At 39.5% G+C, this 19,070-nt stretch overlaps 1 protein-coding gene across 3 annotated transcripts in view; it reads left to right on the forward strand.

The window, feature by feature from the left end:
• The window catches only part of ZDHHC17 (zinc finger DHHC-type palmitoyltransferase 17), a 109,238-nt gene that overhangs the window by 53,267 nt on the left and 36,901 nt on the right, over positions 1-19,070 (forward strand). For all 3 annotated transcript variants that reach the window (XM_034771888.1, XM_034771872.1, XM_034771880.1), the window contains 2 exons: positions 1,452-1,594; positions 10,494-10,594. In XM_034771888.1, the coding sequence (XP_034627779.1) occupies positions 1,452-1,594; positions 10,494-10,594 (244 nt within the window). The remainder of the gene's footprint in view (positions 1-1,451; positions 1,595-10,493; positions 10,595-19,070) is intronic.

A 19,070-nucleotide genomic window follows, 5' to 3' on the forward strand; every position in this document is an offset into this window, starting at 1 on the left:
GCCTCGTGCTGCACCCCTGTGCACCCCAACCCCCTGCCTTGAGCCCCCTCCCGCAGTCCGCACCCCTGCCCTGAGCCCTCCCCTGCACTCCGCACCCCTCCTCTGTCTCAATCCCTTGCCCTGAGCCCCTTCCTGCACACCACACCCCACACTCCCTCCCGCACCCCAACCCCCTGCCCCAGCCCTGCATACAATTTCCCCACCCAGATGTGGCCCTCGGCCCAAAAAGTTTGCCCACCCTGCCCTAGGGTTATGATAATGAGCTGGATTTTGTTCCCACTTGAGCATGATCAGCAAATTGTTCACTAAATTCCAACTGGAGAATATTTACCTCAAAGATGTATAGCGCAGGGGTAGGCAACCTATGGCAATCGGTGGCACTCACACTGCCCGGGGTCCCCGGGCTGGGGGACTCTGCATTTTAATTTAATTTTAAATGAAGCTTCTTAAACATTTTAAAAACCTTATTTACTTTACATACAACAATAATTTAGTTATATATTATAGACTTATAGAAAGAGACCTTCCAAAAACATTAAAATGTATTACTGGCATTGCAAAACCTTACATTAGAGTGAACAAATATAAAAACTCGGCGCACCACTTCTAGAAGGTTGCCAACCCCTGGTATAGAGCTGTACATCTCAGTAGCTCTGGTGCTACACATAAAATATATTTTAGTTGGGTAAAGGTTACTGGAGATAATGTGCTAGTGGGAAAGAACATAACTTGACTTTATATCCCAGAGTGAGTTTGCAACTATGGTAAGTATAAAATCTTTTTAGTTCCAGACTTAGCATTTTTGATATGAAGGTCATTGATAGACAAATGTGGAACCTCATGGTACTCTTTTTAGCCATTTTCCACTCCACTTTACTATAGTTGCTTTTACTTCTTACTTATCAATCTACTCTTAACTAGATTTCAGTATGGAATGCTGCAAATGATTTTACAATCTTCCATGTTTTAAATAAATTACTTTCTTAATTCATCTATAACTTCCAACCTAATTGCATTATAGCTTTTATATTTGTTTTTCTTAGTGTGTAAAACATACTTGAGTTGTTCAAATTGGCAACTATCTACAGAGGTCAACTGTGTTACTTGATTTATTCAAAAATTATGAATTATGAATTCTGTCTTTAACTAGTCTAATTGAATATAACAGCATTTTACACATAAAAATTGTTTGACTAATCACTGATGCTAGAAGATAAATCAAGGCATCTTTTAGTAGGAAATCTCTAGTTTCCATTTAGGAAAGAAATGGCTTCCATAGTATGAGCATGCTAAAAAGAAGAAAAATACATTTAGAAAAGTAGCTTTTTTTCTCCCATACCATATTAAGGTTCTTAGACTTAAATGAGTTGTTATGACTGTTTTAGTTAGATTGTGTAACCATTTCCTACAAGAACTGTACATTGCTTACTGAAATATTTGTTTCTGTGCAGGAATTTCGTCAGAAGGTGATGCTAGGAACTCCATTCCTAGTTATTTGGCTGGTTGGGTTTATAGCAGACCTAGATGTTGATTCGTGGCTCATTAAAGGGCTAATGTATGGTGGGGTATGGGCTATGGTACAGTTTCTTTCAAAGTAAGTATTTTATAAGGCAGCATTTTCAATCTAGTACACCAACAAATGTTTTAATATATGTCTTGTTCATTTACTTAATAAAAGTTGTACTAGATTTCTTTGACAGATCTATATACATCTTTTGGATATATAGCATTCTTTGCAAGAACTTCTGTTTTTATCACTGTTACATTTCAGAAAAAGGTCTGTGTGATTTGGCTTTCTAATGCTCTATCATCTTAGAAATATAGCCTTTGAATTAATTTTAGATGAAAGGCGCTGAGCGAATAAGGCTAGGAGCAGAGAAACATTCAGTCTCCAGAGGGAGGGTACTGAATGTCTTTTAAACCATTGGTGTAAACTGTGAATGGAACAGTCAAGAGGAATGTTATTAGAGAGGGCTAGGAGGAGCAAGGTAGAATTGTAAATAGGTTAATAAAAACTAATTACTGTTCAGAATTAAAATTCTGAGACATTTAGAAAGTCATTCATAAATTGATACAAAGTGGGATACAACATCAGGAATTATTGCTGTGGCCAGAAGAGGTTATTTTTATTAGTTATTTTAAATCAGTTGTTTTAAATCTGTCATCCAGTCACTAAAAGAATTATGTACTATGTTTTGAATAATTACTGTAAGTATCAGTATCCTCCATAGCTCTCCAGAAGACTTGCAAAGTATATGGATTGTTTGACTCTTAATCTTCTTCTCAGTACTATACATTATATTCTTTGAGTAGCCTCTGCATATTCCCACGTGAGCTTGGTGCTCCCTGGCACTGGGTGACCCAGTGTCCTCTGTGGCCACTTTCTTCTTCCTCTTTCTCCCCATGTGGAGGATTTCAAAGGTATAAAACTGTCCCTCAGTTCTTTCTTAACTGCCAAATAGGTCGTGAGTTTGGGTCACATGCAGCATCCTCACTTCTTTTCTCAGAGATTTTCTTCTCTTTCAGGGCTGTTTTTATTTTAGTTAAATTGTCACTATGGCTTTCTTTATTTAAAAGAACAAAGAAGAAATGGTATCCATCTTGCACAGGTGTCATCTAGAACTATGTGGACCACGAGGGCTGCCTCACACATTCCTACTGCTAAAGGAGATTCCTCAGGCCTGGTCAGCTAAGTCTGGCAATGTGCTAGCCTAAGTGTCTCTGTGTCTGGCTTACATATTTTCCAAGTCCTCAGTATTAATTGGCTGACAGAGTCATTTCCAAGATTCTTAAACCATCAACCTGGCACCAGGATCCCCGGATTCCTCCAGATTGATCTAATTCAGTGCCGTGGTCTCAGTCTCTTAGTATGGCTCTGGCTGGATTGGCATAATTCGGTACCAAGGTTCTGGTACCACAGATCTGGACTGGTCTACCTAATTTGATGCTGAAGTCTTGGCGCTGGCACCAAAATGTTGGCATCATAGACTAGAGAACTAGGAGTGGTTCGGTGCATATTCAGATCTCTGGATCCATCCATATTGACCGAGTCCAGTGACTAGAATCCAGCATCCTGGACTCTGCTGAACTTCTCATTGAAGTGATCCAATACCAGTATAAATGACATTAGGTCCTCAGCAGGGCTGGCCCTAGATATTTTTCCTCTCAGGACTGTAAGTGTTTTTGGTGCCCCCTGAGCGGGTGGGGTGGGGTGGGGGGGGAACAGGCGTAGTGATGAGGCGCCCCCAAAAGTTGGCACCCAGGGCAACCATCCTGCTTGCCCTCCCCTAAGATCTACCTGGTCTTTGGATCCATTTAGATTGATTGAGTTTGATGTTGAGGTTTCAACAGATTGACTCTGATAAGCCATTGCCTGAAGTGGTTTTGTGTATAGTGTAAGTGGCAATGAGCCCCTGATTCCACTAGTATCTAGACTTTGATCCACAGACGTGTTCCATAATAATGTAACTGGGTGATACTGCCATCCAGGCTATGTCTGTGCCTCCATAAGACTGATAGCAAAGGTACTGCTTCTTCTTCTACTTACACCTGACCCATTTATGTCTCGGTTCATAGAAAATGCAAAAGGTGAAAGTAGCACAAGCTTATTAGGGGGATTCTCTTCTCACCTCCTTTACCTTTAGAGTGTTATTTCCACATAGTGGACTAGCATGTTCTTCTTGTTTTTCAGTCTTTTCAAGGTTTGTGGACTCTCTAGGAGTTGTCTACACATCATGGTTCTGGAGTTGAAAGCTGGTTGCCTAACCTGCAAGACTCTCCCTTTGTTAAAGACCAAAACTTATTTGCCAGAGAAAAACTATGTCCAGGTAGATTATTTGAACAGAATTTTTGTACAGCAGCACAAATGTCTTGGGTGTAAGTCTGGCAATATTTGTTATACAAAGGGAGTAAGTCCCAACTAGGTCTCATTATTACCAAGGACAACACCCATTATTTCCAGTTCTGCTTCAGGGTCAGTAAAGACCCAGTGACATTGGTAGACTCCCCTATCTTGGACTAGAGGTGCCAATCCCACAAGTGTGAATACACAGAGGCAACACTCTCAAAGAACAGCAGTTACTGGTAAGTAACCTCTCTTTTTAAAAACAAATTTAAATAACAGTAAGGATATGATCCATTGTTGTTTGCAGTGTTATTGTAGCCATATTGGTCCCAGGATATTAGAGAAACAAGGGTGAATGAGGTAAAATCTTTTATTGGGCCAACTTCTGTTGGTAAAGAGAAAGTTTGTCTCTTAATAAAAGATATTGCCTCACCCACCTTGTCTTTCTAGTGAGAATCTGAGACAAACTGAGAAGAAAAGCAAGTTAATGCATGGATAACAGTTGACTGGAAGAGAAACATAATTGTGTAAGTCAAGGATGTAGTACAAGTTTCTTTCTCCCATTCTGGGTAAAGGAGAGGTAATAAAGAATATTCTCTTTGCCATTGGAGGGTGGGTATTAGCAGCTGACAGAAATGTTTTGGTGATAAAGTGGTGATGGTCAGACAGCAAGATAGTGGAACAGAACCTGGGATTGATCTTACTGGGTGTCTTGGTAAACAGGTGAGTGAGCTTGTGGGAGTAGGCTGGTGGATATGTGAATGAGTTAGGTTGAAAGGCTGTGAGAATTGGTGATTGGGTTAAAGTTCAAACCAGGTGTATACCAAGTTATTATTGTTACATGTTTCTTTGTCTTTTTATATAATTATCACTGGTTCTTATATACTGTAAGAAGAGAAGTTAATGTGTTCTGTAATATTAATGCTGCCATACTATGTTTCACAGACACTTAAAATTATGGGAAATTACAACTAGAATTAATTAATCCAAATAATTATAAGGGGTTTTCTCTTTAGACTTCAATTATTTGGTTAGTTTTCAGGTTTAATACAGGTTTGATACACCAATTTTGTCTCAATACCATAGAGCAAACAACAGGTTACCAAATTAGAACAGAAAACTTTCAATGTAAATTTTGGGTACAAAATACCTTTACATTTGAAGTCCTTACTTTCTATTGATTCATTATAATTGTAATGTTATTAAATTAACCTGTTTGTATTTAGCTTCCTTGTTTATTTTTTAAGGAAAGAATATTTTATTGGATGGCTACAATATAATATTACTGCTACAATATTTATCTGGTGGTATCTAGATAAGCTTACATAGCATTCTAAATTCTTAACTTACAGATTGATCTGGGAGTTCGTTTTTAAGTAAGTATTCAGGAAAGTTTAGCAAACACATGTGTAGCTGGTTTTCCTAAGAAAGATGTTTGGAAGACCTTTCAGTCTATCCTGTAGGTAGTTTGTAGGACACATACTGTGCTAGATATATTTAGCATTCATGTAATAATTACTTTTACTTTTCACAGTTTCCACATCAGTAAGCTTCTCATTCTCTCCAAAGTTGCCTTTGAGACTTATAGGGTTCCTCAGTCCTAGTGTCTGTTTTATTTCTGTTTCAGAACTCTGATTGAAGCATGCTAATTTCAAGAGGGAAACCTAGCAGTTTACAAACTGATTATAAAGCACCCCAGAAGTAATTTTTTTTGGGGGGGGGAGGAAAGGGAGGAGGGAAACTAATCTTCCTTTTCCCTTTTAATCATAAAGCAAGATTTTTCTAAAGATGAGTATCCCCACCAGGGAATCCCCTTGGTGTAAATGTGTGATGTGGATGATGGCTAAATTCCCTCTAAGCTACGTGGCCATTCAGCAGTCTATCAAATGCCATGCACTTCAGGTGCCTTTCCCCTCACTGCCGTGCTGCTCCTGCCCTCTGCATTGGAGCCCCTGGCCAGCTGCTCCTGGGAACCTCCTGCTTGCTGTCCAGAGTCGGGGAGTAGAAGGGGCGTGCTGATGTCAGGGTGTCCCCCCGCCCCGTACCCCATCTCTACAGAGCTGGGGAACAGGACACGACAGGGCTCAGGAGTGGGACAGAGGGAGCTTGCTGGTGGCTGCTGCTTTGTCTGAACAAGCAGACTTCAGCCTGGTAAGTGGCAATCTACTTTAAGGGGCAACGCATGTCTGTCGGTCTCTCACACACAGTATGTCTGTCACACGTACACATAGTATGTCTCTCTCTCTCCCCCTCCCTCACATACACACAGTATGTCTCTGACTCTCACTCACCTCCCAACACATACTTGTATTGTTATTGTTGTTACTTCTTGATACTTCTTTCAAAGTGTGTTCTTTTAATTAATTGACTGATCTGTGCATTTCATAATTATTATTTCTCTTACACTTAAATTTAATTGTTTGAGTAGTGAGTTCTAAAATGCCTAACCTCTCCTGGCTGGAGTAATTATCCCTATGGTAACTTTTTAAAAATATATATTATATCTAGGTTTTTTGTTTCTACCGGTGGCACACATCCGCACATTACCTCGATATGGTGCACATAACAAAATTCATTCTGCATGTGGATGGAAAAAATTAGAGAGAACATTGGAGGAAGGTGACTATTTTATGTGGGTCTGATGGAAGGCAGGATGTGGGAAGGTTGTTTAAGTTGTTCAGGATTGTGGAGAGGAACCTTGAGGTGTGTCCTAGAATGGCCCACTTCCCAGTGACAGACCGATTCTCTGACAGGGAGGCTAAAAAATTTTCATAAGAACATAAAAATGGTCATACTGGGTCAGACCAAAGGTCCATCTAGCCCAGTATCCTGTCATCCAATAGTGGCCAATGCCAGGTGCCACAGAGGGACTGAACAGAACGGGTAATTATCAAGTGATCCATGTCACTTATTCCCGTCTTCTGGCAAAAGCGGCTAGGGATACCATCCCTGCCCATGCTGGCTAATAGCCATTGATGGACCTATCCTCAATGAATTTATCTAGTTCTTTTTTGAACCCTGTTTATAGTCTTGGCCTTCACAATGTCCTCTGGCAAAGAGTTCCAAAGGTTGACTGTGCGTTGTGTGAAGAAATACTTCCTTTTATTTGTTTTAAACCTACTGCTTATTAATTTCATTTGGTGACCTCTAGTTCTTGTGTTATGAGGGGGAATAAATAACACTTCCTTATTTACTTTCTCCACACCAGCCATGATTTTATAGACCTCTATCATATCCCCCTTTAGTCATCTCTTTTCCAAGCTGAAAAGTCTCAGCTCTATTAATCTCTCCTCATATGGAAGCTGTTCCATGCCCCTAATCATTTTTGTTGGCCTTTTCTGAACCTTTTCCAATTCCAATATATCTTTTTTGAGATGGAGCAACCACATCTGCATGCAGTATTCAAAATGTGGGCATTCCAGGGATTTATATAGAGACAATATGATATTTTCTGTCTTACTATCTATCCCTTTCTTAATGATTTCCAACGTTCTGTTAGCTTTTTTGACTGCCACTGCACATTCAGAGGATGTTTTCAGAGAACCATTCACAATGACTCCAAGATCTCTTTCTTGAGTGGTAACAGCTATTTTAGACTCCATCATTTTATATTGTGATAAAGTTCCTCCTCTACCTTGGTGGGTCCTGCGCTTATTGGCGGATTTTGCTTGCCTCAGAGATTCACAGTAACCCTCAGTTTGGCCACATTCGTGGCTCAAATTTGCTGTTCACTTAGATAACCTCATCGCTGGCCAGTATGGTGAAAAAGAGTAAGAACAATCCCAGCAGTTTCTGCTGATCCACCATGTGGGTCAAGGAACAGCCCAGAGACCTTCCCCTCTGGTGGAACCTCCTGTGTTGGATCAGGAGTTGGGAGGTTTGGGGGGAACCCAGGCTCGCCCTCTACCCCGGGTTCCAGCCCAGGGCCCTGTGGACTGCAGCTGTCCAGATGCCTTCTCGAACAGCTGCGCGACAGCTACAATTCTCTGGGCTACTTCCCCATGACCTCCTCCCAACACCTTCTTTGTCCTCACCACAGGACCTTCCTCCTGATGTCTGTTAACGCTTGTACTCCTCAGTCCTCCAGCAGCATGTCTTCTCACTCCCAGCTCCTTACACACACCTCACTAACTGGAGTGAGAGCCTTTTTAAACCAGGTGTCCTGATTAGCCTTAATTAATTCTAGCAGCTTCCCAATTGGCTACAGGTGTCCATTAGCCTGCCTGCCTTAATTAGTTCTAGAAAATTCCTGAGTGTTCTGGAATAGTATCTGGTATCTTACCCAGGGAAAAGGGACCTGCTTAGGCTGGAACTAATATAACTACCTTCAACCATTCTCTTGTAGCCATCTGGCCTGACCCTGTCACAATATGTATAGTTGAGATTGTTTTCCAATGGTAAATGTTTTCATAGATATTCTTAGCTGGAATTCAGGACAGCTCTTGAGAATTAGCTGGCTTATATGCAGTGTTTAAATTTCTTTTTGGCTTAATTGGAGAACTAGCTTCCTGTCATAGAAATAAGTGAATTAAATGAAATGGAAAACTGACTTAACTGTTTTCCTTCTGATAATATTTCTGTTAAGAATCTCTGCCTGAAGCTGTAATGAGAGAAAAGTAAGAGATAGAAGAAAACAGACATTTTTGTTATAACTATAGACTGAGGAAAACAAGGCATATATGTTTCCTTTTTTAGATAGTTTTAAAAATATATATTTTGTGTTATATGGGTTTCTTGAATACCTCTGACATTGGAATCTCTTGTGTAAATGTAATTCACAACTGCTATCCATGCTCTTGGCTAGGAATTCACTTCAAACTCTATTAAAATAACAGTAATGTGAATATTGCTGAGTGAGCTCTTTAGCAGTGATTTCTAACTGCTGTCAGCATGTGGCTTTAGAGTAAACATTTGTTAAGACTTCTCCATTTCATCAGCAGTTCTAAAATGGTGTATTAGTGGCATATGAAGTAAGCATGTTATCCTACTAAAAATATTTTGAGTCACTGATTAAGGCAACATGACATTTGTGTGAGCAACTTCAAAATAATCAAGTCAAAGATTTTTGTTGATTATACAGAAGACTGAATGCCTCTTTATTTATTTTTTTTAATTGATGTTTCTGTGGTAAAAAGTGAAGAGCCTAATCACTGATTACACATGTAATTTATAAAATTCAGGTGGCTAACTGATAAGTCTCAAAATATAATTGTAAATGAGGAATCATCATTGAGCGGGTATGTTTTCTAGTGGGGTCCCACGGGGATCAGTTTTTGGCCATATGTTATTTAACATTTTTATCAATGACCTAGAAGAAAACATAAAATCATCACTGTTAAAGTTTGCAGATGACACAAAAATTGTGGGAATGGTAAATAATGAGAACAGGTCATTGGTAAGATGGGCATAAGCAAACAACGTATTTTAATATGTCTAAATGTAAATCTCTCTCTCTCTCTAGAAACAAAGAATACAGGCCATACTTACATGATAGGGGACTCTGTCCTTGAAAGCATCGACTCTGAAAAAGATTAGGGGGTTGTGGTGGATAATCAGTTGAACATGAGCTCACAGTGTGATTCTCTGGCCAAAAGGGCTAATGCAATCCTTGGATGCATAAACGGGAATCCCAAGTAGGAGCTGTATTTGTCATTGGTGGGACCCCTGCTGGATTGTGTCCAGTTTTGGTACCCACAATTCAAGGAGGATGTTGATAAATTGGAGAGGGTTGAGAGAGGAGCCATGAGAATGATTAAAGGATTAGAAAACATGCCTTATAGTAATAGACTCCAAGAGCTGAATCTATTTAGCTTAACAGTGAGAAGATTAAGAGGTGACTTGGTCATAGTCTATCAATACCTACATGGGGAAAAATATTTGATAATGAGCTCTTGCATCTAGCAGAGAAAGATATAGCACAATCCAATAGCTGGAACTTCAGACTGGAAATAAGGCATAATTTTTTAACAGTGAGGATAATTAACCATTGGAACAGTTTAAGGGTTGTCGTGGATTCTCCATCATTGGCAATTTTAAAATCAAGATTGGAAGTTTTTCTAAAAGACATTCCTCAAAATTATTTTGGAGAAGTTCTATGACCTCTGTTATGTAGAAGATCAGACTAAATTATCACAGTGGTCTCTTTTGGTCTTGGAATCTATGAACAGGAAATGATATGATGTCTGTAAACAGAGGAAAATGGGGACCAGTCATTTGAGTCAAGACTTATTCTGCAGATTGAGTCCAACTGTTAACATTTTATTTTAGGCTAGGTTTAAAATTGGTTTTGTAAGAGTTTATGTATTGACCTAGGGATAGAATAAAACATTAACGTTATGTTTGATTAAAGATTAATATCAGCCCTGCTTCCCTTGTGTCTTATATTACTCCATTGTTGCCACTTTGACCATCTGAGGAGTGACATTAACTGCCTCTCATCCATCCTTCTGCATCAGGGCAACTTGAAAAATGGGACTTCTCCAGGCTCTGAAGACCTCCAGAAGCAAAATCTTTTACTAACAGTATATGGAGATATAATTGTTATTTAATGTGTTACATAAAAGGAGGTTTTTCATGTGTGCTGATACTGAATTTAAATGACTTATGAAAGAACATACTGTGTGATAACATCACTTCTGTTGTTTTACAGATCATTCTTTGATCACTCTATGCATAGTGCACTGCCTCTTGGAATATACCTGGCAACTAAATTCTGGATGTATGTGACATGGTTTTTCTGGTTCTGGAATGATATCCTTTTTCTTGTTTTCAGTAATATAACTTTTTCATTTTAGTGATTTGTATGTGTTTAACATCAGTGCTGAATTCTAAGTATGACCTCAAAAGTAAAGAATGAATTGTAATTTAAAAACAGCTACAACCATTTAAAATTCTTAGTGCTTAATTGGTTTTGTTAAAATAGAACTTTACTATGCCATAGTAATTGAAAATCTTAATGGTTATTTTTGTACTGCTTTAAAATTACATTGTTGCTTTGTGCCAGTAACAATGTTTTCCTCAAACCTTTTCCTTGAAAATGTCTATCCAAACTTTCTGTTCTTTCCCCCCCTCATTTCTTTAGCAGAGAAATGCAAGTGGTTGTATAGACATGTCAAGGCCATATGTTTCCAAAAAGATTATAATTACGTGAACTCACCATGACCTATAGTCTTTAAACTTAAGTAGCATATATGCTTTTCCTAGGATAAATAGATAACTTCATTTTCCCTATTCACTCATATTTATCACTTCTGGTGTCATTTTTACTGGCAGTTCAGCCATAACTAGCTGTTCCTAAGTAGTTTGCAAGTTCCATTTTATATGGACTTCAAAAACGTGTTAAATAAAATATTACATACAGCTTGTGAAACTAAACAGAATACATTCTGTGAAAATAATTATAATTGCTGGGGTTTGCCAACATCACATCTTTATAAATATTAGCCACTGGACAGAATGTATAACTAGATCTGCCTAGACATAAACTTACCATGTTCAGAAAGAAAGTAGAAATTGAGTCAGATTTTCTCAAAAATTCAGTTTACCATATTAATCGAGTTAAATTTCTGTTCTACTTTCTCTGGGATCGCACATTTTAATAATATTTTATCATTTGAACACAGAATCAACAAACACATTTTATTAACACCTGTTTAATTTTTACTTAATGCTTCTAGTTTTAAGTATTTTTAAGTGAATGTAATGCTTATGAAAGATACGGGCTGGAAAATCCAATATCACTGCAGTCACTGATATACCTTTGATTGCCACTGCTTTTTCATGCTTAAATTATGATATGTTACTGCTAGATATTATTTAAGCCAAACATTGAGGTTAAAAAGCAGTATTGCAAATTTTGTTTTTCTTTTTGAGCCTTTCATGTCTCTTAGGATGTAAACATACAAGTTTGAGTGCCACTGTGCCTAAAATCTCTGAGAATCTTGTTTAAAAAGTGTTAAAATATTGTCCAACATAATCAGTCAAAGATCTATAACATTAAATTCTTCCTTGAGTAAAGGTCCCTATTGTATTCCACTGAGAGTTTACATATCTGCATCACGCATCTAGAGCTGGAGATTTTTTAACCACTAGTGTCGGTTAGTCTGTGCATGTGCCCTTGGCTCGCCTCATGGTTTCATCCGAGGTGATAAAGGGCAAGGCGGATAGACTGCATCTCCAGTTCCTTCTCACCACCGCATCATCTGGGTTGGAACTATTAATGTCCTCTTACATGTGATGCACTTTAAAAATATACAGTTGTTCATAATTAGTTTTACTTTTTTTTTTACCATTTTTATTGTTTTTATCGTAAACTTTAGTTTTAGGAGCTGGATTGGTGCTCCTTTTTTGGAGAGTTTTAACAAGGAAGATCAATACTGCCTCTGCTGCTTGGGAGAAGCCCACATTTCATCCAGGTGCAGTATCTGCCACTCCTTCCCAAGTCATACCTGAGAATGCCAGGCTCTCCGCTATGGAAGCACCTCATGGAAGTCGCTATGAGACCTCATTCGGACCCTGGCCAAACAACCTCCCTTTTCCTCCCCTCCCCCCATACATTGGCCTGAGGCTGCCAGGAGTGCACCTCTAATTCCAAAATCCGAGGCAGGCACTGGCAGTACCACCATTGTGATCCCTGTGCCAGGGCCTAGTCGGGAGGTAAGGTTTTAAGTCTTCCTCTAAGCCTAAGAAGGGAGAGACTCCTTCCATGAGTTCCAGTCATGGGGACGGACTGCACTAAAGCACACAAACACAAAAAGAAGCCACATAAATCAATGGATCCACTAGTATCAAGTGCAAACCTGCACACACAGTCAACATCAGCATCCCTCAGAGCCAGAGAATCATCCGCTTTGGGTAGGACTGTTGCTCCAGTTCCAGGGACTTTACTCCCAGGAGGTTGGGAAAAGCGCCAGAGCTCCAATAAGTGTTTGCCCTGGGAGAGCCAAGGTCTCCACAGGAAGACATTATCTCTGGCACCAGACATGCCACATTTGAGCCACTGCTCACTCCCCACTCTGACGGTGTACACAATTCTGCCGATTCCACCAGTGAACTAGCCTTAGAGTTTTCATGTTCGGAGGACTTGAATGAATGTCAGGGACCATCCATCTTTTCCTGCCACTACGAGTACCAACGGAGGCCTTCTACATCATGGCAGTATCCTCCACTCCAGCCGCTGCAGAGCCAGTGGTTTCCTGCACCATGAGGCCCTCCTCAGCACCCTCCAGATCCATCCTGCTGGCCCTTTTGGGGATCCCTGTGAATACCCCACTTCTCCTACTACCGTACCCACGTGCGGGTACTGGACCCAGGCTTTAAAATCTGTACCTCCTGCCCACATTCCTTCTCGGTCAGCGAGCAAGATCAATACTGCCTCCACTGCTTCGAACGCAGCCATCCTCCATGATGTGCTGCTTCAGGATATATGTAACATGGCCATATGGAGTTCAGTACATACCTTTGCCACACATTGTGCCTTGGTGCAGGACTCTGCGACGGATGCCTCATTCGGCACGGCTGTCCTCTGCTCAACCATTCTCATCCTTGCACCCTCTTCCAACTTAGATACTGCTTGTTAATCATCCTCAGTGGAATACAGTAGGGGCCATCACTCGAAGAAGAGGAGATTACTTACCTGTAGCTGGAGGTTCTTCTACATGTATGGTCCCTATCTGTATTCCACTTCTCACCCTCCTTCCCCTCTGCTGCGGATCTGTTGGATTTGCAATGGAGAAGGAACTGGAGACGCGGTCAGTCTGCCCCAGCTTTTATCACCTCGGACGGAACCATGAGGTGAGCCAAGGACACATGTGCGGATCAATAGACACTTCTACAAGAAAAATCTCCAGCTCCGAACGCATGGTGCACATCCGTAAAGCCTCAGTGGAATACAGAGAAGGACCACGCATCTCGAAGAACCTCCAATTACAGATAAGTAACCTCCTCATCTGTAAGTGTAGAAATTAAACATCTAGTATAAAAGGTAGAGAGAAGAATGAATGCTGGATATTAGAATGTTTTGGGCAAATTATTTTACCTCAGAACATACTGAGAATCTGCAATGGATGATCTATACAACATAAAACAGTGTGAACCAAATAGAAAATGTTTGTGCAACTCAAGGGAAAGAGAATTTCAAGTCTGTTTTATCTGATTATTGTATTAAATGACTGGCTGTGGTATTATGTAGCTTTGTTGTGAAAATGGAAGCAGACGTGTAGATCAAATCCTCTTTAAAGCAAATGAATACACATCAGCTGGATAATGTTGCTTTATGCAATTTGATTATTATTATTTCCAGATACAATATGGAAAGGATGGAAGCTACACAGTAAAAATTTTAAGCACAGTGCACATTCTGTAAAGTTTTAGAAGGCTCTTTGATTTGTATCTGAAAAGCATGATGAACTACCTTGCATTCAGCACTGTTACTAAAAAATCACCTTTATGAAATAATGTGCTGCACGCAGTATCTTTGTTCCCCTTTCCCCTTCAAAATCAATTTTAAAAGAAATTTCAGGTCCCTTTCTTTGTCAGGTTAAAATATACAAACAGGAATGCCTTTTCATATCAGTGGAGAAATTTAACTACAAAATTCTTTTGGCCTGGAATTAACTTGGCTCACATTCTGTAAGCTGCTTTAAGTTATAAATTTTGCATTGTATATAAGAGAGGCTAGAAATATTTAAAATCAGTTGCATGCTATGGCTAAACAGAAAAATGATACTGTGAACGCTTTAGTATATGAAATGCAGATATCCTGGAAAACTATTACTATAAAAGAGCATTCTGACATTTGTTAGGGATTATTTGCAAACCTCTTGCTCAGCTGTATTTGAGAAGAGATTGCACGAACAGCTTTATTATTCATACGCTACTGTATGTCCTGTATTTTTACAACAGATATGAGGTGAAATTCCACTTGTAAACACAAAAAAGACACAGTGGGACACATGGAGCCATTTTCTCTTACTACGGGGGGGATGTACGTCTCCCCCTTATCCGTTGTTTTGCATATCCATCGCTCATCAATAGAGGAACGTGTTCCGATACACATCTGTCCCAATCCGCATATCCGTCATTTGCAGTACTATAAGTTGCAAGCGACTGATATGCGGATCGGGAACGACATGAATCGGAACACGTTCCCCTATTGATGAGTGACAGCTATGTGTAGCCACAGGTGGGCCGCAACCCACCCGCTTAACATACAGGCACACCCCTCCCCAGTCCCGACTCTGCTCCCACCTCAGTGCTCGCCCCACACCGCCTGCCCGGCGCTCCAGCTGGGGAGCGGGGTCGGGGCACTGGGGTTTGCCTAGCTCTGGCGCTCCAGTCATGGAGCGGGGTTGGGGAATTGACCCACTCCGCTCACCCGGCTCTCCTGCCAGGGAGTTGTCAGGTTACAGGGGCTTCCAAGCCCCCTACCCCTGCTCCCTGGCTGGAGCGCGCACCCTGACCCTGCTTCCCGGTAGGAGCACCTGGCGGAGTAGGGCAAGCTCCGAGCACCAGGCGGGGAGGCGGAGCGGGTGGTGGTGCAGGGACGCATTTTTCCAGGAGCCCCTGGCCAGATCACTCCTACCCCTCCACTGCTCACCCAAGTATCCCCTCCTGCCTATACCACTGCTCTACCAGTGGGTCCACGTTATATGTCGTTTTGGTGTCTGTCGCCCTTCTCAAGAACACAAGCCCAGCGTATACCAGGGAACCTGTTGTATCACATATTCCTATAATAATGTACTTTCAGGTAAATTATTTTTTAATTGTTTTAGTTCATTTCCACAAAAATAAACACAGATTTTGTTTGCATGGTGTGATCACTCCTGCCACATCAGACAGAGATTGTAACAAACCAATCAGTTTTAACTGTTTAAGATGCAACGGAAAGCCTAAAGTGTGTGACCTTGTGGTTTAGATAAATTGCTTCGCTTTTCATGTGACTACCTTGAAATTGCAGACAATCAGCTGTTAATCTTAGTTTTTTAATATTTGTCATGATATTCAGTTTCTGTCCTCTTACTTGACTCACTTGGCTTCTGAAGTAGAAAGTTATATTACCTTAACTGGACATTGAATTGTATATACTGAATTGTTATCTATATAAATAAGAGTGCTTATTATAAATCATATCTGGAATATTAAATATTACTTTATAACACTTTCAGCAATTAATTTAAATTTAAAATATAACAGATAATGAAAACTAAACAGATCTTGAGATCCTTAGATAGACGGCAATATGGAAATGCAAAGTATTATTTTTTACTTAATATTATTGCATTGAAAGTCCCCATAAAGCAACTTGATGTGTAATGAATCCTTTTGGAAGTGTTTTTGAGTAAAATAACTTGCCAGATTCATTTCATGAAAACTGTCACAACGAGGAATTTCATCAGATATCATTTTACCCACACTACAGAGAATAAAGAAGTACTGTGCTCTGCTTTAAGTAATCAAGTAAAGCTGTAAAAATATAAAGATTCTTACTCTGACCACAGTTCTGTCTTATGCTACAAAAATAAAGCAGGCATGTAATTTCTTTTTTTCAATAAAGCTACAGGGCAATTTGCCAGAAGAACTAGAATGAATTTGGCATCTTATTACAATGACTTCTAACTTAAAATTATCAATTAACGTATGACAGCTTACAGAACTCAGTCTCTCAACTAGCTTGTCACAAAACACTGTCATCCCTAATGAAAAAACACTAATAGTACCTTTGTTTTCACCGTGTCACTTTTGAATACAATGAGGTTGTTGCAAAGGCTTATTGGCACTTACCTTTAAATGTCAAAATGACTGTTAATGATCTGAAACTTTGACTTTTTAAAAATCAATATAATACGATCTAGTTTCTTGTATTTACTACTTTTATTTGACAGTGAACGTTATTAGTCAGCATGTAATTCCCGAGTGAAGATCTAACAAGTAAACAACTAAAGAAAAACCAAAAGAAAACCTGTAAGGAGAGGGAAACAAATCTGAGATGATTTAGTTCATCATCAGTGTCTAAGGGTTCTGCATTTGGGCACTTATTTGCCAAAAATTGAACGTGATGCTATCTGGCTTCTGAACAACAGATAAGTTTCATTTTCCACCATATATTGATCTTACACTTCATGTGTGCACCCTACTACAACAGTTGGTCTGGCTTCATCATTCTGAAATAATTAGGAACAATATGAAGTCGATTTCAAGAAATGCTGCTTGAAAAATCCTTTTGTTTATACAGCAGACCTGCCTTTCTAGTCCAATTTTTACTGGTAAATCAAAAAAACAAATCAATGGCAATCACTAGTCCAATTAAAAACTGACTGTCAGTTTTATGCCTTTCTGCACCTTTGATATCCTCTCATGTCATAATGACCGAATGTGGGATTTTGAAAATCAGCTAAGGGAGTTAGGCACAACTTTCATTCACTTTCAAAGGGAGTTAAGCCCCTAGCTCCCTTAGATGCTTTTGAAAATCCCTCCCCAAATTTCTACTGGCGAGTTAATGCTGATAGCTGAACAGAGAAGACGATCATAATTTTTTTAAATAAAACTTTACAAAATGAAGGCATCACACGTACATACAGTCAAAATTATAGAGACAAATCCAAGAAAAGAACAAAGGAAGACTTACATTCAGAAAGACAAAAAAGCTACTAGTTATGGAGGTGTAGCTTTGAGACCTATTGAGTAATTGGATTTGTTCAGAATGCTCTGGGGAAGTGTCTTATATGTCTGTGTGTATATACATACCCTTACACGCACTCGCTCTCTCTCTCTCCCTCTCCCTCCCCCTCCCCTTTCAATTTATAGCTCTCGTTCCAACCAATATTTTGCTTGATATGTAGTTGTAAATTAACAGCAATTTGTATGTAATTGAAGCCACTAAATGGGTTGTAGTTTTGGATCAAACTTAGCTAACCAAATATTCACATCATCTTCTATGTATTCTGTCACTTTAATGGGACAATCATAATTGCTCAAACTGCTCTGATAATTACAGTGAAAGGTGTTACTTTGTAGTAAGGTAATAAATGGATCATGGATTTTTGCACTCTGTCTCACACAATGAAAACGGGGAGGTGTCGTGGTTAAGTTCATTTTAGTATTTTGCTTTAGGATTAAGACCTAAATATTTCTGGAACCCTTTACTGCATAGAAAGTTGCCGAGTGGGAAATCTGCAGAGGGGGAATTGCTGCCAACGCTATGCTTCAGCTTTGCAGCCACCTATACAGCTGTGAACTTCTCTCTACTTGGGTCTGAGTGAGGAAAATGTTAGGACTGAAAAGAAGTGAGGCCACAACTGGAGTTGGGCAGATAATGGAGTTTTGAGTTCACTGGGAGTTTTGAAAAATAAATAAAATAAATAGTTTCAGCTTGATCCAAAAACAGTTGTTTAAATTTTTCAGTGTGTAGAAATTGGAAAAAAAAAAAAAAAAAAAAAAAAAGTTAATCACAATGTTTTAATGTTACCGAAATGAAAAATTTCAACACAAAACATTCTGGTAACGTCAAAAGGAAATGTTTAGTTTTAACCTGAAAATTTTCATTTAGACTTCCAGGCATTTTGATGAAAGCAAGCAAATAAAAGTGGCAGCGGGGAAGAGGTGGGTGGGGCCTCCCATATAAGCTCTTTTTTTTTTTTAATAAAAAGTAAAACAGCTTCCAGAGGGGAGAGTGAAAAAGCCCCATCTCACAATATCCCTTAGCACAGTGACTAGGGCACTCTCCAGTGATGTGGGAATCCCAAGTTTAAATTCCTTTTCCGCATCAGTTAGTGTGTGAACTTGAACCTGAGTCTCCCCGCCTTCCAGAAGAGCATGTTAACCACTGGGCTAATGCTTATGGGGGGAAAGACACCATCTTTGTGAATCCTTTGCTTGCTGTTGTGAAAATGTCTGTCTAAAAGTCCAAACAAAAAGTTTAATTTTGACATTAACAAAGCATTTTGACTCTTTTGGTTCTATCAAAATTAGTCCATGAACTTGACTTGAATTCACAAATAGTTTGTAGACCTGAAATTGCATTTTCTGATAAATAAACTATTCATCCAAAAAATTTCATCCCGCTCCAGCCATCTGTGCTTTGCCTCCAGGTAGAATGTCACCTGTACTGTAAATGTTTCAAAGCTTCATGTGTTTTTCCACATACACTGTTGGTGTCCCTAAAAGCTCTGTAAGTTGACATAGGTCTTCCTTGAAGTAAGTTACTCTGCTGTCCAGGGTGTGCCTGCCC

Source organism: Trachemys scripta, chromosome 1 (genome assembly GCF_013100865.1).
Source record: "Trachemys scripta elegans isolate TJP31775 chromosome 1, CAS_Tse_1.0, whole genome shotgun sequence".
In the NCBI taxonomy this organism is placed as follows: domain Eukaryota; kingdom Metazoa; phylum Chordata; order Testudines; family Emydidae; genus Trachemys; species Trachemys scripta.